Here is a 19,909-nt window from a genome sequence, read left to right on the forward strand (position 1 = left end):
TGCTCCCATTGTCACCTAAAACATCTTTCACCATTTATTGCCCATGGAGCTGCTCCAGACTTTATTTACTATGAAATACCAAATTTGACTTTAAGCAATCTAATTTTTGGATTTGGGAGATAGTTATTTGTGTTTACTTTAGTTTTCGGAAGGTCTTTGACCATGGGAATACCATGTGTACATTTTGAAAATGGGTGTAATTATCTTTTATTATACTCAGTTGTCATTTTATAAGTACAGTACATCAAATGAAAACCTATGCAGTACAAAAGCTTTTTATTACATCCTGCCTTCATAATATATACATATATATAATGTTCTGGATATAGCTTGTGATGCTGTTGAGCTGATGTATCTTACAGAGAGGTGTTTTTGTTATTTGGGTATCTGGACAAAATAATAGAAACACTCACAGTTAAACAGCGCCACAAATGACAGCCTCCAAAATCACCAAGAAGTTGAATAAAGACCATTTATTTGTTTATTTGGGGCAGTAGTGCACATTATTGAACGCTTACATTTTGAAAGCATCAATGTAAAATGTGCTATTAGGCAATTTGCACCCCTAGTGCCCCAACATGTCACACCATAAGTGTGCCTGGTTAGCTCAACTGACCCCTGAATGACAAAACTGACCGTCACAGGTGCCCCTTTGCAGTCCGAATGAACCATAACCCTCCTCTGTCACGCAAACAGACACAGATCAGACACAAATGAAATTAGGTCTGGTGCTTCCTGTCATGTCATGTTGCCAGTAAATCTGAATGGGTGAAATCTGGGACAACAAAGGAAAATTACACCCCTATTTTTAGTTTAATCAATAAATGTTAGGCTATTGATTCTCTTCTTTTCTGCTCTGTTTCCTCCTCTTTGTGGATAAACACTTGCTCTATCTTAACCAAGATGTGATTTCAAGCATAGAAGATTTTTTGTTTTGACTTTATCCAACCACATGATGTATGAGAGGAAGTCAAAGTCTCCTTATCGACTGCACAAGTACAACAGCATCACCTAGGCACCATACAATGCCATTACAACATTGTACCAATCTATTCTTATTGGCAACTTATTGACATTAATGACATACAAATAACAGGTGGGAATCTTAAGTCAGAATACGATATTATTTTGATTTTAAATATTGTGTGATGTGCTAAGTATTGTAATTATGTGATGGGATTTATTGAGATTACCTACCCTTTTCCAACTGTAAATTTTGTCACCAAATAAAAATTTTGTCAAAATCCTTTGCATCCAACAAGATGATTTTTTCAGTATGGTCATCTCTCTTCACTAGTTTTTAATACAGAAAAATTTATTTATGTATCTGCATTATCTAGTTATGATAATAGGCTGCCAAAAAGTGTCATTTTTATTTGCAATGTTAATAATTCATATAGTTCTAAAAAAAACAAAACAAAAACAAAAACAAAACTATACTTCAGCTATACTTCAGTACTGCCACAGAAAATACTGCAAAACTATGCTGTATCGATCTTTCCTCTAACCCCTAATAAATAACCTAACTTACTGTATTTCCTGACTTGGAAAGCATCATGGATTGTAGTAGTCAATACTATGTAAACTCAACTGATATAAAGTAAGTCCTACATGTTACAGCAACACAGTGACAGGCTACAAAATAACAAAAAACAAACAAACAAAAATCCCAAGTAGATATTTTATGACATTATTTACTTTTTTTAATCAGGTCATACGTGTGTGTATATATTTTCAGTTTATGTCATACAAATATACAATAACAGTTCTGTTGAAATGTAGCCTATGCAATAAGAGTGGAAAAAATACTACCATGGTATAGCATACAATATAATATAGAAAGATAATAAAAAGTTATATAGCAGTAACATAGCTAATATTGTACACTGACAACCTATAAATTATAAAAACAGAATGTACTGTAATATAGTGTTAGCTATGTAACTGGTACTTATACTATTATTCTGTATTGCCATGTAAAAGTCATCCACTTTGTCATGCAATTATTTTTCCAACCACTAGATGATGCAGTCGACATTCTCATAGCTTTGCAATGAGTCTTGAACTTCCAAAATAAAAGACTCCGTTTAAAGCCAAATCGTCTAACTGATATGCTCCTTTTTGGATTTGTTTCACCCTCAAAACAGTATCGTACGATTATTTAAAAATAATATGCTCCGAGTACTGTTATAATAGCATCACTTTTCTCGTTTCAGTTAACCAACAATAAAATTCATTTAAAAAAAAAAAAAAAAAGAACTTCCGGGTCATTTCAGGGCTAGCTGGAGCAATGACATTGTACCAAACAGAGAGCAAGTCAGACACGAAGTGGCTCACAGTTTGTAATTTCTCATGCTTTGAAACTTTAAATTAGCGTCGACATGTCACCCACCAGCACGGGTTTTACAGAGGAGGCGCAGCACAGGGGGGCACAGGTAAACACACCGATGAGCAGCCATTATCAAACAGGATGCTAACGTGTTAGCCTGCTAGCGTCAACTTTGGATGAACTGCAGCTATTATCGCTGTCTGCCGTTTTAAATAGCAACAGTTTTACTGTGAGGTTGGACTGTCTGTGTGGTTTGCCAACAAGCCTAGCGCTAATTAATGAAGTGAATTAAAATTAGCAGTGGTGCTGTGTGTGCTCGTGTGTGTTCATGTGCAGTCTCCAGTGGGCATGGAGTACGTCCCCACAGAGGAGGAGAGGAGGGTGTTTCAGGAGTGCAACACTGAGAGCTTTTGGTACAGGTGTAAGTTTTGCTCAGGTTAATGATGTTATTTTGTGTAAAAAAATGTTACTCCCTTGACCCTTCTGTTTTGAGTCTAATGCCAGCATGCTTCCTCCACAGCGGTGCCCTTCTCTGTGGTCAGCATGGCTATCACTCAAGCCCTAGTTGCCAAAGGTAACTGTGCATAATGTAAATGAATCACCAACATAACTGTAAAAATAAAAATAAACACATCCTGAATTTTAAATTGACCTGTTCTGTTGCAGGGACTCTGTCTGCATCTCCAAGGTTTGGATCGCTACCCAAAGTGGTCTGTAAGTTCATGATTGTTAAAGCTGGGAGATGATGCACTCAGTTGCCTCATATTAATGAGTAGAATAAATATTGGAAACACCTCTTACTATATTGAAATAACATTCAACAACAATACAAACTACAGACTATAAAAAAACGTGATGCTGAATCAGAACCTCTGAAAGAGTTCAATTAAAATTAAACATTGTAATACGTATGACGGTAGGATTTATTACAGAACTGTTGCATTTTAATGCATAAGTTTTGAATGTCGAGTGTGTAGGATTTAGGGGGATATATTGGTGGAAATGGAATATAGAATAATAAGTATGTTTTCTTTAGTGTATAATCACCTGTAAAAAACAAAAACAAACAAAAAAGAAACATTATGTTTACATTACCTTAGAATGAGCTGTTTATATCTACATAGGGAGCAGGTCCTTGTTTATGGAGACTATCATGTTGCCCCGCCATGTTTCTACAGTAGCCCACTAGCACAGACAAGCCTAACACTGATTCTTGGTAGGGTGATTCTGTTGGCCCTGTTAGTTAAAAGCCAGTCTGTGATGAGAGTTCAAAAACACACATGATTTACCGCTTAAAATAACCAGGTCTGATTGTTTTGGAGAGGAAGATGCCTCTGTAGGTAACTTGGCTCCTAAATTAACAGGGAAAATGAGGTGAGCACACATTAGCAGGTACTGGTCTAGCGCTCCATGTCCAATGTGCCGAACAGTGTGGGAGAACACTGATATGAAACGTCAAACTACTTTATTGAATGTTTTTCCCGTTTTTAATCACCTTTTTAATCAGACCTTTGCGAATAATTTGTCTCCTGGTCAAAAAATTCTTGAACAATGAGCACTGAAAGAGGCCTGAGTGGAAGAAGTTTTAGCCTGTTGCAATCTCCAGTCCTCACCACTAGATGCCACTAAATCTCCCTAAATCTTACACTGTTTCTTTGACTAGGTGTACTTAACAAGCGAAATCAGCGAAATATGTGTTAGTATGATATGAGACTTACAGTAAAATAGTGCATATTTTTTAACTTATCTCTCCAGTTAAGTTGCATGAACAGTCCCATACCTGTTTAGCTACAGTATCATATTTACATCACTAACAAGACTTATCTTGGCGATCACCTTCCTGCAGTTAAAATTAAATATATGATAGAGCAAATAGTCATGGCCTCAGTGTTGTCTCCAGTTATTACTGGGGTATTGGTATATAAAATAATGATAATTTCAATGTGTTTGTGTCTCTAGTCGCTGGCTTCTGTGGCTACCTGGCTGGGAAAATGTCTTACATGAAGATATGCCAGGAGAAGTTTAAGAGGTTGGAGAACTCCCCTCTGGGAGAGGCCCTCCGACAGAGGACAGGGCTGCCTCCTCAGTAGTGAGTACCACACACACTTGATTATGATTCTATATGTTTTCATCCATCGACAACTCCTGGACCAATTTTCTGCTGTCCTCTCAGTCCCAGTTCCAAAGGTCCTCAGTCAGAGTTGAGTGACCCAGACACCCCTTCATTTGACGCCATGTTCGCGCCAGCAGAGGCCCCCGGCCAGATGCCCATCAGCCACAGAGATTATGGATATGGCCACAGTTCAGACTCGCTCATGCCAATGGGCAAAGCAGATGACCTCAGCGCTCCAGGTACCACAGAGAGCTACAGTACACATCTTTCAGACACATGATAATGACCATCCTTTTTTGCAAATATGCATGAGAGAGAGAAAAGCAACATCTTGGGCCCAGTGTAAACCAACATTTGGACAGTAATTTTTGAAAATAAGTACTATGATCTTTGCACTTATAATGAGCACCAAGGGGAGGTTATGTATTTGGTTCGATTTGGGTTTTGTTCTGCAGCATTACGTTAAAAAAATACTGGCTCAGTTTTCTGGATTGAGTCAGACAGCAACATGCTTCCCTCACAGTGGTGCTCTTCTGGTAGGGTTTTGGTGGATTGTTGTAGCATGGGTCAAGGAAGAATTCATTACATTTTGGAGCAGATCCAGTTCATGGCCAACACACAATGATTTTTTTTCATCAACACTGCATTAACATTTTGCCTTGGCGAAATAAGTGCCATACAATATGGCTTAAAATCCAGTTATAGGTAGGAAAGTTAAATGGTGACAAAACATTCCCAATTGTAGAAATACAATGACACCATATCACAGTCTACATTAGAGGGTACTAGTAGTCCTCTGGGGTAGCCTAAACATGTAGTTGCTCAAAGTTGGTACAGAAAGCAGTCGTTATGGAGCACTCAGTGGTTCCATGAGAGAACTGGTACATCTGTAGCACCACCACAACTGTAACAAAGCTTTTGTATCAAACTGAAGTGTGGCTATAAAAACGCAAACACACATGTTATTTTAGTCTAAGTATTTGATATTTGAACAGACATACATGAGAGAAGTGTTTTCTGGTTTTCACAAATGAATGTAACGTATTTGAAATATTTTCGCTTCAGAATTACATGAAAATGCAGAGATGAGATGATGAGGATTTAGCTATTTAACCGTATTTTGACATAATTCTAGTAGTTTTGGAAATACATCCAGACATATTGTTGTGTTTGCAAATCAGCTTATCATAGAAGACAGGTACATCGGCCGTGGTGGAAGATGTCTGAATGCCTTTCTAGTTAAACAGTAATTTGGGTGATAAAAGCCTCGCCTTTGCTAGTTCTAAAGCTTTAATTTGGCAAACTAGGAAAAAGAAAGAAGCACTTTGGCTCATTTTTTTCTGAGCTGATAGCATTATTTGGTATGTTTTTATTGATACTGATATTTGTACAAAAATCTTCAAAGTCACGCACACAGTCGACGCACTGTGTACTGATGCTAAAGGTAAATATACAGTCCCAGCTCTGCAGTCGGATATTGATACTGCTTAACATTTTCAAAAAAGCATTGCTGTATGAAGTTAATGGAGAAAAAACATTGCACTCAAAGAAGAAGAAGAAGAAGAAGAAGAAAGAGCTGTGTGCAGCTGTGGTGAAACACCTTCTTTCCGGTGCTAAACAGAGACACTCCAATATCATATAATCATTGTAAGAGCGTTCGGTGGATCTGGTTTTGCAAACTCTTCTTTTACTTCTTGAAATCATAAATTTAACAATTGTGATGCACGCCTCCTTCACAAAGGAAATACATAACTGAGTTACAAATTTAACTCCTAAAGGTTACTAATGCTGACTGGGGTTGTCAGAAATCACCATTTAACCAAATCTTTCCTATTAAGAAATGTCCTTCCTGCCTCTGTTAAGTTCTATTGTCAGTAAGTAACTATTATATCAACTTTCCCAGATAACCCCTCTGTCCCTTTCCTTGTCCTGACCCCTTTCAGTGGAAGAAGAGGAGCCCAGGAAGAAGTCCATCCTCTATGAGGACCTCAGGCTGAAGAACAGAGAGAACTACGAGGTCACGCTCACACAAAAGGCCGAGACACTGCTCAAAACTTCACCTGAGAAGGAGCCCGGGAGACCCAAGAAAGAAGGTAAACTTTACTGTCGAGGTGTTAAAAATGCACAGTGGTTTGTCAAGGGTTAATATCTGAGTACATCTGCTGTCTTTGCAGAAACTAAAAGACTAATTTAGCTCTTTCTCCTCATACATTTCTTATGTTACAGTGAAGAAGAACATCTATGGAGACACCTGGGAGGACTAAGACGTTATCTGTACGCTGGCATCTCTGATACTGCAGTACAGTAGGCTGTGCCAGTGTGATTCATGTGTCATGAAGTTGTTGTGCTTCTGATATAGCCATATATATATATATATATATATATATATATATATATATATATATATATATATATATATATATATATATATATATATATATATATATATATATATATATATATATATATATATATGTCTTTGTAAATGAGTCAATTAAACCAAATTACACAACTAAAACTACCTCTGTATTTCTAGCTTATTGATTCATAGTTTTTTTTTAAAGTAAAGCATAAGTACTACGGTTTTACAGGGCAAATTAAGTTTTTTAGTGGACAAAACTATAACAGTCACATTCCAAGCAGAGTATTTTTATGTCTTAATTCATGGCTGCAAAAGCTCTTTAAACAGAGCTGTACGTGAACAGTTTTTGCACATAACATTGATTCTGAAGAGGTTGAAAGTTTTGCAGCACAGGCTACAAAATTAGTATTCATGTATCAAGTAACCCTGTTTAAGACTGTCAAAATTCTGTTTTAGGGAGAAAAAAACCTGAAACCTTTGAAGACCTTTGAAACAAGTTTGTATTACAAAAATGCAGAAACTGTTTAAAATATCTCTGGGCTATTATTTTTTTATGCACAGCATGGATGCAGGAAGTAGGGCAGCTGAGTTGGCAGTAGCACCTCCTAAAAACAGGTATTATAAATTAAATAACAATATAAACATTAGTTGATTCAAAAAAGTTCAAACTTAGCACTAAAACTTAAAGGGAATCCTTTTCTTACTGGGATACAGGCTATATGTGTAGTATATAGTGTATATGTAGGATAAAGTTGGAAATATCACTGTCAGAAATAGACAGATTTGGGTATTTTGTGTCCAAATTTTAGAGCCCAAGCAAAATTTCAGTGAGTAAGAGGTGCTGCAACAAAAGGTATCACGACCGTCCATGTGCTCCCCTATTAACCCTTTGAAACCGTAGTAAATAACTTGATTTCTTTCAAAAACGTGGGAAGAAAGCAATGAAAGAAGAAATGACCCAAAAATTAGCAATAATTTTGTAACATAATTTTGTAACACCAAGTTACTTACTGCCTTTGCTCAGGTTTCAAAGGTGAAGTGCCTGTGAAAGGCGTCTGATAGCAGCGCCAGAAAAATGATTGCTCCACGTTTCAAGGGGTTAATACATTCAAACAATTTGCATGTATAATTTTTTGTGACTCTTACACGGTTTTGCAACAATTTTACATTTTTGTTATTCTATTTAAAGAAGTGACAGTCGATTGATCTCTTCAGATACAATTAGTTTTGTGCCCATATACAGATACGCCTCGTCCATTGTTACGCCTGATCAAGGGTAGGGTCAAAAACATTATCTTTTTCTATTTCAAGAAAATTTTGGGAACTTTATTCCAGTTTGCATACATTCACACATCTGTTGTTTGAAAACATTTTAATATGTTATCCTGCACATGCTGAAAATATAGTCTTGAATTTGCACAAAATAGTACAAAATAAGTATATTTTTAAATGTAAGTACAAAAGTCACCCGTAACATTTAAACATTCATGAAAATATCAATAAAAGTTATACAGCAAGACAGACAATCTATGAATACTGTTGAAGTGTACTGTAATATTAGCTTAACAATGTGTCCAACCCATAGACTGGATAAATAATGGAAGTAGCTTCTGTGATGTCAGCCACTGGTCTGTGGACTGCTGCTCTGAAGCTTTGAGTTCAGCATTTTGGCCATTGCCAGCTTTTTTTTTTTGTTTTGAGCCAGAAGTGACAATATTTAGACAAGTGGCTGAGGCTGTGGAGGAGCGAGGGATGGATCTGATTTATTTCTGCTTTTAAGTTGAGCATTTTAACATGGTTATTGGCTCTATTTTGTGGTCATTAGATGAACTGCAGGTTTTGGCCAGTGGTTTCATTTTTCTGCCTGGGAAACTGCCTCCTGGTCCTGTCATTTGACACTGTAGACGGCACAATCCAATGACCTAAGATGCTGCACGTGCCTACGTGTTTAACAATGAAAAACACTGTAGATAAAGGGTCATTTATGGTTGGAGTAAAGCAGTCAAATGACTAACCATGACTATGACCATGACCATGATTATGACTATGACTATGACTATGACTATGACCATGACCATGACTATGGCTGTGGTTGTGGCTGCAGCTTTGGCCAAAACTTTGCTCTGAACCGTGTCCATGACTTAGCCCAAAGCTATGTGCAGGGCCATGTCCATGAGGATAGAGAGGTTGTGTGGGACTGGGCAGAGGACTGGTTGAATTGGACCAGCCTTCATAAACAGTGGCCCTAGTATTGGCAGTGTTAACGCTGAATGATGGCGCGTAAGCCTGGACCGGGTAGGAACCAGGTGTTGGATTAATTTGTGGAAGAAGTGTCTTCCTCCTCTCTTCCGTGGAAGCAGGGACAAACTTTACACCCCTGATGCTTTTCAACATCCTGAAAGGCAACATCTTCTCCAGAGCGCCAGCCCTGGCCTCGGACATGTCCAGAAAAGAGAGCCATCCTTTCCCATACATCCACCCGACCAGGACAGCAACAACGTTACAGGGGAGCACGCTGTGAGGAATGAGGGCTGTGGTGACCATGAGGAGCACCCAAGGGAGAGCCATGGTGGGGAAACTCACTCCGCACAGGAAGCTCTTGGTCATTTTTGTGTGCATGGTAGTTAGAGCCACACATGCCAGGACCACAGGAACCAACCCCTCTGTGTGACTGTGGCTGCCGTCACTCTGCATCAGATCCAGGAAGCTGTAAAACAAGCCTGTGGTGGTGGACAGCAGGAGGAACAGGAACAGGAAGCGGACAGTGCCAACACCTTTCTCCAGACTGCCACTCAGAAACACCAGGGCTGTGATGTTCAGGAGAAGCTGAGCAGAGGTTTTGTGGTAGAAAGGGTACGTCAAGAGTCTGTGGAGGTGTCCATGCTGAAACACGGTGGCCCCAACACTGAAGACCCCCTCAGTGAAGCTGAAGTATGTTTGGATGCCAAACAACACGCACGATACAAGTGTCACGATTAGAATCCCGCTCGTGAGGACAGGAACCAAGTCTTTGAACACTTCAAATCTCATTTTAAACGTATCAGTTCCTATCATCTTGCAAAATAACTTTACACGGCTTATAAACTAAAGCAAAAGTTTATCCTAAACCGGAAATAACGTTACTGTCATATCCAGACTGCGTTGGGCTGATTTCGGATGTCCCCGGTAAACCTCTTGAATTGATGTAGACTTTGATGGATTACTAAAACGTTTACACTAATCTAGTAACTTTTGGCAGTAACACTAATATTTTATTATTTTGTACGACCCTTGTGTAGTCGCAGCTCCCAGAAGTAAGCTAGTTGCGGAAGCAGGCTAGCTTCAGTGTCAAGAAAATACAACTTCCGATCAGATCTTTCAGAATAAAATGTGTATTGACCATAGACTGCATATGTAGACTGCATAAAGTCTATGGTATTGACAAATAAAAGCGCATATTGCATTTTTTTGTATGTGTGAAAATGTGATATAAATTCAAAGCATCTACGCTGCATATGAGCAAGTATTACAAAATTGTGTAGGGTTAAAAGAAAGGTGAAATGCAGGTATTTCCTAATGTCAATGTATTTTGAAGGAACATTTCTCAATCTCCGCTTTCGCCTTGTTTAATTTCACAACATTTTTATATTATGAAATATATTTTCGACAGTTATAATAACTACCATTGGAACATACATACTCCATTCAATGTATGTATTCAATGAAGATTAATTATTTTAAGTTATATTATTATTATTTCATTACAATGCAGTGCAGACCTCAATCCAACTACTTCAGGCTGCTTGCATTAACTTGTGAAGTGCTGTGGGTATAATTGATGTGTTTCTATATAAGTGAGGCATTCCGTTTAAAGCTACTTTATAATTACATTTCACCACAATTTAGAGTAAAGTGTACTTTCTCCTTAACAACATTTATCTGATTTGTGAAGATTTTTAATGCAGAACATATGATCATCTTATAAAGCATACTGGTATATAAAATAGGTGGAGAAAAAAAGTCAAATCCAATATGGAGAGATGTGTCCTGTGTCCAGTGTACTGATACATTTTGGTTTTAAATCTGAGTCACTGGATCACATTACACTTAAGTTATTGAAGAATATAATGACTTTTGATATAAATGTTTTTGAAAAAACAGAAATGGCACAAACATCTATTATGAAGAAGTATGTCCCATGCATCAAGTGTAGAGATACATTTTTCTATCACATCTAGTCAGTGGGTCACAGTAAATGAAATTTTTCATATAGGTTGCCCTGATTTTTGTCAGGCACAGATAAAGACATGGTGACCCCACATGCACACACACACACGATGATATCAGTATTTACAACTTCTGTATTTTCACTGTAAGCAGTAGTACAGATAGTTTAAAAAAAAAACCAAAAACATATATATATGAAACAGGATTTTTTCAGAGTGTGACATTTCCTTTTTTTGTTTAACTACTTTTATGAAAACGAAATATGTCCATATTCATAACAAAATGTATCAAGTAGATACGACCGTTATGGCCAAAGCAATCAAACAACATATTTTTTCCATTAAAAAAAAAAAAAAAACGTCAGACGTAAGCACGTCTACCCCCTTTCCGGTGTCGTAAGGCTGCTGCGGCGGATGTTGATGTTTTGTGTCGGAGCTAGCTGAACTGAACGATGTGAACTGTATCGTCTGCGGGACGGGTTGATATTTTTCTGTGGTCGTCTTCACGGTTCTTTTTGTACTCTTTTCTCGGTAAGGTTTTGCTGTTCGTCGGCATCGTGTCTGTCCCGGTGCCTCTCCCGGGTAGCGCGAGACCGAGTCGTGCGATGATGGAGGACTTTGATGAGATCTACGAGGAGGAGGAGGAGGAAGAGGAGGACGAGGACAGGGCCGCGGAGGAGCAGCTCCTCAAGTATGCTCCGGACCCGGTGGTGGTGCGAGGGTCCGGCCACGTCACTGTGTAAGCAAACGGCGACACTGGCGGACACCGAGAGAGAAGTTTACCGTCACCGTTAAATGAGTAGCAGCCGCGGGTTCAGTGGATAACTGGCTGCTAGCTCAATTAGCTGCCGCTGGTGACCTAGCGTAGCAGCTAGCGTTAGCTACCAAGTTAGCAGTGAGCTAACTGTGGCGAGGAGTGGCTGATAGGATTTAGCTTTCGTTTTAGATGAAGTAGCTACATGACCTTAAAGTATAAACAATTTCTTAATCTACCACGTAATTCGGTATGATGTTGTGTTTGCTTTTGAATTGACAAGGCAGTTTGTCCTCGTCATTTGTTCAACTATCTCGGGACTACAGTATGGGTTTAAACTCGTGTTGTGTGCTAAGCTCGATAGTGAGTGCAACGTCAAATCGATACCTTTAACCTGGACTAATTACCACTGGTCACGAAGTACATACTGTTTGATTTTGAGTACTCTGGAAGTACTGATTGTACCCCCAGTGACGCTACCGACAGACAAATAATGCTCAGTACAAAGTTGTTGTAGCAGTAGGAACTCATGTTACCGGATGTTGTGTCTGGTCCAGTTAGGTGGGGAGGACCACACGGAGAGTTTCAGAAGTCTGGGGTTTATACTACTGTTGTACAGTCAAATCAACAGTGTTGAGTGAGTTATCACATTGTTTTTCCTCATTCCCCTTTCTCACAGTTTAGTTACTGCATTATACACGTGGCTGTGCAAATCAACCCAAAGTAAACAAAAATGTATCACGCCGTTGGCAAACACATTTGGTTTGATTTAGGTCTAGGGCACGTGGCTATGTTGGCAGTTTTAGATGTTTGACACAATAAGAAACTTGAAATCTAAAAAAATATCTTTGAATGATGTAATATACATGACATAATGTGTCTGTGTTATGGGGCTCTTTCAAAAGTGAGATGATGCATTCTTGTGATGGCGTTTTATCCTAACGTATGAAGAATTTGTAACAATTTACCCCTGATACTTGCTGGTATCAGTAGTTTTATCTTTGTAATGAGTGAAGTAAAAAAAGAGCCCTGGGATGGCAAATTGTGGTAAATTTTGGCCTTTTGACTAGTGTTTGTTTATGTAAAGCAGTTATCTCAAAAGAGTGTATGTCTGTATAATTATGGATAATTGTTTTTTCTCACCCTTACAGGTTCGGGCTTAGTAACAAATTTGAGTCGGAATTTCCCTCAGCACTTACAGGAAAGGTGAGTGTCTTGTTGTTATTCACAAATGCATATTAACTGAAGCAATTTTCACATCACTTTCTACAAGATTTACCATCCAGCTGACATTGTGATGCAAATTTTTATTATTTATATTTTTAAATTGCTTGATATTCGGTAGTGCAGTAATGCTGTGTTCATTCACCTGATCACAAATACAAAACAAAATTTCTGTGGTGTAGATAAATTGATGTGAGCATTACTTAAACCAACAAAATCTCCCATCTCAGAACACTTAATGTTACTATTATAACTGTACCGTCTATGTGCTCGACCTCAGGTGGCACCAGAGGAATTCAAAGCCAGTATCAACCGCGTTAACAGCTGCCTGAGGAAGACGCTGCCAGTGAATGTGCGGTGGCTCCTGTGTGGCTGCCTCTGCTGCTGTTGTACATTGGGCTTCAGTTTATGGCCTGTCATCTGCCTCAGCAAGAGGGTAAGATACCCATCCCTGTTGCATTTGGAACACCATCACAGTCAGTCAAACTCAATGAGCAGTTCATTAAGAGGTTAATGTGTCGATTCTTGGTGGGTATAAAGAATGTCATCAAATGTCACTGTTGTTTTTCAGACAAGAAGATCTATAGAGAAACTTCTGGAGTGGGAAAACAGCAGACTTTACCACAAGGTGAGCAGTGAAGACATGAAGGAATATGTGTGTATTAGAGCTCTGTCTCATGAGAACATGTATTAGAAACTATCTGATCTGATCACAATCGTACACTGTTCGCAGTTGTGTTTGCATTGGAGACTGAGCAAAAGGAAGTGTGAAACCAACAACATGATGGAATATGTAAGTATCTATTGATTACATACAGGACAAGAAAGTTGGTGTGAGTTGTAGACTGGAGATTTTGAAGGCTTACTTGAAACCAATACACTGCACAGCACAAACATTTTACATCTCAAAATAAATCAGGGCTACAATAATTTTGTACAGAATTGCAACATTTGCAAGGAAGTAGTACAATGGCAATGTTCATGTTGCATAGTAATCTACAGTGGAATGTGTGCCTGGATGTATTTGATTGTTCAGCGCAGTGGCCATTGATGTCACATTGCATTGTAACAAAAGTTAAGCTACGTTCAGCTTATTTGATGGATAACTATGCTTTTTTATTCAACTTTTTTTGCCGGAGCTCACAATACTGATGCTGGTTCAAATGTGGCCTTACAAGGGGCGGCTGTGGCTCAGAGGTAGAGCGGGTCGTCCTCTAATTGGAAGGTTAGCAGGTTTGATCCCCGGCTCTTCGGGGCAACATGCCAAAATATCCTTGGGCAAGATACTGAACCCCAAATTGCTCCCGATGCTACGTCAGCAGAGTGCGAGTGCGTGTGAATAGTTACTGAGTATCAGGTGGCACCTTGTACGGTAACCTCGGCCACCAGTGTGTGAATGTGTGTGTGAATGGGTGAATGTGACAGTGTAGTATAAAAGCGCTTTGCGACTAGAAAATACAAGTACAGTCCATTTACAAGTTAATCCCTGGTGACACACTTCACAAAGGTGTGGGGTATAAATTGCAGTGTGTGAGTTTTTATACGTCCTGCCAACACTCATAGTTTGGTAAAATCTTCTATTAGTACCAATTACAAAAATGAAAACTCTATTATGATGGTGGCACCCGCTCCCACGTTGTAACTTGTAATATTCACTTAAATTTCAGTCCCTGTCTTATTCACATTTTTCTCCTCATAACAGTGGCAGCACCCGTTCTGATAATGTATCATGTAATAATATGTAACTTTTAAATAAATCTAAGGCTTGTCCCTTAATCAGCTGTTTCTCCATTCAGAACTGCTATTTCAACAGTAGTTAGCTAGCTAGCATGCTAATTCTGCCAGGCTTTTATACTAATATTTATTGTGGGGATGTTCTGGTCAGATCATAACAGTCAGTACCTGGCTCGATCAACACAATTTTGAATTGATCAGGATCGGTAATTTTGAACACGCTCCCAGTTAGGTGCTTTGTTCAAGTACACTGCCACACAGTTGTTGTGAATGAAGAGCACCATTAAAAGCAGATTTTCAGGATTTATTGTAATGCTGCTACTCCAGTAAGTAGAAACAGATTTTCCTTTTAATTGTTCAACTTAAGATACTTCACCACATTAATTGTAATTGTAGAATTGTAACCAATTTGTATTTGTTGTCACTGGTGACGTTGAAGTTCAGCTGTAACACTGCTCTGAAGTGGAACTGTGATTCTGTTAGTAATTTATAGTTTTCTGCACTTGACAATGCTACACTTAGCAGATTTGAGAGCTATTTCTGAAGACACATTTTAGTTTGTCTACTTTGTTTGTTTTTTTTTAATTGTAAAAACAAATGCTGCCCTAAATTGAATTGTGACAAGAGCTATATGAAATATTTTTAGTTGGATTACTTTGTTATTTTAAAAACTAAAAGAAAACCATAAGGAACTGTTTGGATGCACACATTGTTATTTTATTTATTGCAGAGCTATTAGACTGCTAACCATATACACTGGATTGATTTTTATAACTTCAAAGCACTTGAAGTGTGCATGGTGCAGCTGTACTATCCAGGTCAATACAATAATCAAATCGGGACTTGGTAACGGCAGATACTCAATAGCAAATGACAAGGATCGGGGGCAAAAAGAAACTTGATCAGGATATCCCTAGTTTTTTCCGTGCAAGCAATGGCCAATGGGAAAATACCAAGATTTGCGTCATCACTCACTCTGACCAATGGTGTAACTATCACTCACTCAGTCAGCCAAAAACTGTTTATAGATAGTATTATCAGATGTAGAATTGTAATATTAGATAATCTAATGAATGAAACACCCAACATATCAATGTACTTTAATGTGATAAAGTACATTGATAAGTTGGGTATCATCAATGTGATGATGCAAAAAAATTGTAAATCCAGTATTGCCATAAAGCAGTCCTGCACACTGATTTGCAACATATGCCCTTAGATAGTAAAGTGATAGCTGCTTTTATAGAAACACTAGCAAAAAAGTGTACCACTTGAAAAATCTGTATTGTCTCATAGTAAAAGCTTTTTTCTCATATTCCCTGCAGGTAATCCTAATAGAGTTCTTACCTAAGATCCCCATCTTCAGACCGGACTAGCCTAACTGCGGCTGATCTTAAACCTCCACTGCTGCCCAGCTCTGCCACAGAACCACAATGGCTGTCAAGCTCCTGAATAAATAGCCCAATACTTTTGTTTACAGGGTAGCATTGATCCTCCCTCTCTCCTCTTTGACCCGTTCTCCCACACATACCTTCTCTTCACCCTTGTTTACAAATCCAGCACCCCAAACACTTTGTTTTTGGAGGGAATTTACCATTGAACCATGACCTACGGGGCGAGCTGGCTCACTGTTAAGCCATGCTAACCGGCACCAGCCTGTGGGATGTCAGAGCGAACCAGCCATGGGCAGCATTATGGATTTTGGAACTAGAGCTGACGACTGGACTCTGAAACTCTTTGAGCTTCGACTGGAATTTTGTCACTTGTATTTTCCCTAACCTAAGCACATGGCACAGTCAGACCATGATAAAACATTTTCACGTCACCTACTGTCACGCCGCCAACTTCGCCTGCAAAAAAAACACCCCAGTGCTTTTGTAACAGTTGGTTTGGTGCTCTAGATCAGCACTAGAGGCTGTGCTCAACATGGAACTCCAAAGGAACCTTCATCCAAATCAACTCTGTAGCAGACAGACTGGTCTTACAGGAGCACGCTGGGCCAGTGGCCAGAACAGCTGAACTCAACAATGTCACTCCTCGTATCAACTCCCAGACATCCTCTTTCATATCTCCGCACACTTCACTGTGCGTCACCCCTGACCCAGTGACAATCACACACTCTGACTGTACTCTCCGTTGTATGAATGGGGTCTTAATGCTACACAGTTTACCTGGAACATCTTGTCTTCAGCATTATGTGTGTGTGTCCAGGTGATGGACTTGCTGCCTAGCAACTGCGTCTGAGTCACAGTGGAACAAGTAAGCTGGAAAGAAAACCACTAGTGATGAAGGGAAGGAATGTTTTTTTTTCTTCAAATTTTTGTTTACTGTTTCGGTGAAAGAGAAGCAGTTAATGCTTGCTAAACTTTTCACTGTTGTGTGTGTTTCTGAGAGAGAAATGAAAGCAAAAAAAGACAAATCAGACACGAAGAGATGCTCTTCAGGGTTCTGTCTTTGATGTTTTTTTTTTTTTTTTGCCATAACCGATCTTTGTTACTTTTGTTGTAGTAATTTATAAATGCGCAGGTGCGCATATAATCTGTGCATTTGTAAAATAGGCCTCAGTTGTTTATTTTTTTTTTTGCAAAGTTATGCCATGGGTTGTTTCCTTTTTTGTCCTAATGGCCGTGTCAACACTAAAGCACACAATAGCTTTGTCCTTAACACCTTCACATGGCCTCTCGTCCTTATCTGCTGACCTTGGCTTGCTTAAATGAGTGTTAAGGATGTGGCTCCTCTGAGAATGTTTCTCTGCTTTAGATACAGTATAATCTGACTCATTTCTTTCAGAGGTCTAGAGTGACCAAGAGTATGAGGTCCTTTTTATTAGGTAATACCAGGGTTTCGTATCATGAAGCAGGATTACTGAAGGTAGCTTGATATGGTAACTGCTCTGAGTAAAATCAGGCTGTTCCCACTTTAGGAACACAAATTTAAAGATGCACTAATCAGTTTGTTTGTAGTAACCATGAAAAATGACTGTAATATGAAAGGAGTTACTTGTAATGATATGTGTACCAGTTTTTCCCCACAGAATCCGAGTGCGTGTGTGACATTAGCTGATGACAAGGGTGAGTGGACGACAACACTGACAGCAAAGCTGAATTTTTTCTTTTAAATGCGTGTGTCCCTTTTTTATATTTGTGTGTCCCCTCTCTAAATTCAGAGGTTTTTGTGGGTCTGTGAACACAGTGCAGTTGGAGCTCTCCATCAGTTCTTTTTGTTCCTCAGCAGCACTTTGTGAGTCACAGGGTGGATTATTGATCTGTCGGTCTGTTCACAGCTGAGAAGCAGTTGCTGCGAGTAAATGCAAACTTGAAGACCCAGTCGAATTAATGGTTAAGTTTCAATTTCAATGTGCCTGACATTCTGCTGCTTCATCTGTATAGTGAAATATTTTTGCCCAGAGTGCACTTTGCCCCTCTAGAGTGTGATGCAATGAATAACCAAATGGTATATTTATTTTAATAGCTTCCCAATGAACAAACCTGCTCCAAAAAAAGAAAATATATTTGTGGTTTGTTTACAGAGAGTTATCACCTGACTCTGGTAAACCCTCTGTATTCTGACTGCACACCACCAGACAGCAGACAGACAAAGTTAGCAACCACCTGGTGAATGTGGTGGAGCATATAGCAGCTGAAGAGCCAGATAACTCCTGCGGTAGTTAAGAGAAACCATCAAAAGAACAAAAGGGGGAGTAAATCTTGATTTTGCGGTCCTCAGGTGGCCAAAAACGTGACGCCAAATAACTACTAATGTTACTCTGTGTACTTGATGTGAAAATAGGCAACTGTTCACTAAAAACAGGGTTTCCCACACATTTATTTTTGGTGGCCTGTCATGTTTAGAACAAGTTATTGATTTTATATTTTTGGAGCTGGACTTTTAATGTGGAGCACTGTTTAAATATATACACCGTTTTACACCATACATACTGCAGAGCATACTCTGGGCACAGATGGAGCAGGTGAAAGTCAGGCGCAGTCAAAGTGAAACTAAACGGTTTTTTCCCATCCATCGATGTGATCTGCTACTGCTACACATAGATTCTAATTCTGTGGGAAACACCAAACAGGTTGTTCCTCAGTTCAGTTATGTTGCTTTCTAACAATCCTGCTTCATCATTAAGACCTAAGAGTATTTTTTAAAACTGTCAGCCGGTTAAAGTCACACAAAGCACATCTCAGTTTAATGAAACATAACAACCACTTGCCAGCACAAAGGTGATGGTGTAGATTTAGCTTTTCCCTCTCGGTACACCTTATGATTTCTAAAATCATGCAGAGACTTAGATTGAACAAAGTTTTTTAGGTCACATAGCTCCAGTGATCGTACGGGTCACACTCAGGGGAGTATAACAAAAAAAAAATCTCACTGTCATGTTCCAAAGTTACACCAGAGGGTCAAGTATACTGTACAGATTACACATTGTTCCTGAGCAATTGTAAAATGATGCATTTGGAGTTGATTCTGAAATTGAAAAATGCCCCAAAGAAAAAGACAGCAACCCTTTATTTCAGATGGTAAAGGAAGCACATATCCCACGGACCCACAAACATTGTCTTGGTTTATATGTTAAAAGGCCCAAATTCACTTGATTACCACTGGGTTGCCTATTGGTTCACCGGTCACTTTTCTATATTTTTGATTGTGGTCTGTTGTGTGTAAATGGAGGTATAAGGCCATATGCAGATATTTGTGGTGTGCGTGTGTGCGTGCGTGTGTGTGTGTGCACGGTGTACGCAGATGCAAAAGTTCTTCGTAGATCTCAGACTGTGATTGAACCCTGCACAGAAAATGAGTCCTTTTTTTATATAATCTTGAGTGGTCTGTGTGTGTGTCTGTGTGTACGAGGGAGAGAAAGATATATGTAGATATGACTCATGAGCAGGTCTGCAGATGTACAGTAATAAACTACCAGTAAACAAGGCTATGGGCATCCTCCTCTGTAACTCAGTGTGATTTTGTTTTCTACTCATTGACATCAAATCTGACTTTTATCGGTTATTTGAGGTCACAAGAACTCTAAGAGCCCCAATCCAAAGGCAACTAGATTTGCTGTTTTTGTCTTGAGGATGTTCAACTCTGACTGGTGGGCAGTGTTCACAATGAGAGTCCTATATCTTAACACTGGGGACCATTTGTGACATAACTTAAGTGCATAGCCCAAAATAAGAAGCCCACA

General features: G+C 39.0%; 3 protein-coding genes across 3 annotated transcripts; 2 read left to right on the forward strand and 1 right to left on the reverse strand.

Annotated features, from left to right (window-relative positions):
• Positions 1 to 2,274: 2,274 nt before the first annotated feature.
• Positions 2,275 to 6,814, forward strand: LOC121942450 (OCIA domain-containing protein 1-like). Its single transcript, XM_042485664.1, has 8 exons — positions 2,275 to 2,435; positions 2,666 to 2,750; positions 2,850 to 2,903; positions 2,996 to 3,043; positions 4,289 to 4,418; positions 4,503 to 4,681; positions 6,386 to 6,535; positions 6,669 to 6,814. The coding sequence occupies exons 1-8, from the start codon at positions 2,382 to 2,384 to the stop codon at positions 6,704 to 6,706; spliced, it is 738 nt and encodes a 245-aa protein (XP_042341598.1). The 5' UTR covers positions 2,275 to 2,381; the 3' UTR covers positions 6,707 to 6,814.
• Positions 6,815 to 8,108: 1,294 nt separating this feature from the next.
• Positions 8,109 to 10,145, reverse strand: rhbdd2 (rhomboid domain containing 2). The gene has a single exon (XM_042485038.1). The coding sequence runs from the start codon at positions 9,856 to 9,858 to the stop codon at positions 8,815 to 8,817; it is 1,044 nt and encodes a 347-aa protein (XP_042340972.1). The 5' UTR covers positions 9,859 to 10,145; the 3' UTR covers positions 8,109 to 8,814.
• Positions 10,146 to 11,454: 1,309 nt separating this feature from the next.
• Positions 11,455 to 19,654, forward strand: chic2 (cysteine-rich hydrophobic domain 2). The gene is made up of 6 exons (XM_042485039.1): positions 11,455 to 11,748; positions 12,915 to 12,969; positions 13,268 to 13,423; positions 13,559 to 13,615; positions 13,721 to 13,780; positions 16,047 to 19,654. Exons 1-6 carry the CDS (start codon positions 11,615 to 11,617, stop codon positions 16,095 to 16,097), a joined length of 513 nt encoding a protein of 170 aa, XP_042340973.1. The 5' UTR covers positions 11,455 to 11,614; the 3' UTR covers positions 16,098 to 19,654.
• The last annotated feature ends 255 nt before the right edge of the window (positions 19,655 to 19,909 follow it).

This window comes from Plectropomus leopardus, chromosome 4 (assembly GCF_008729295.1).
Source record: "Plectropomus leopardus isolate mb chromosome 4, YSFRI_Pleo_2.0, whole genome shotgun sequence".
Classification (NCBI taxonomy): domain Eukaryota; kingdom Metazoa; phylum Chordata; class Actinopteri; order Perciformes; family Serranidae; genus Plectropomus; species Plectropomus leopardus.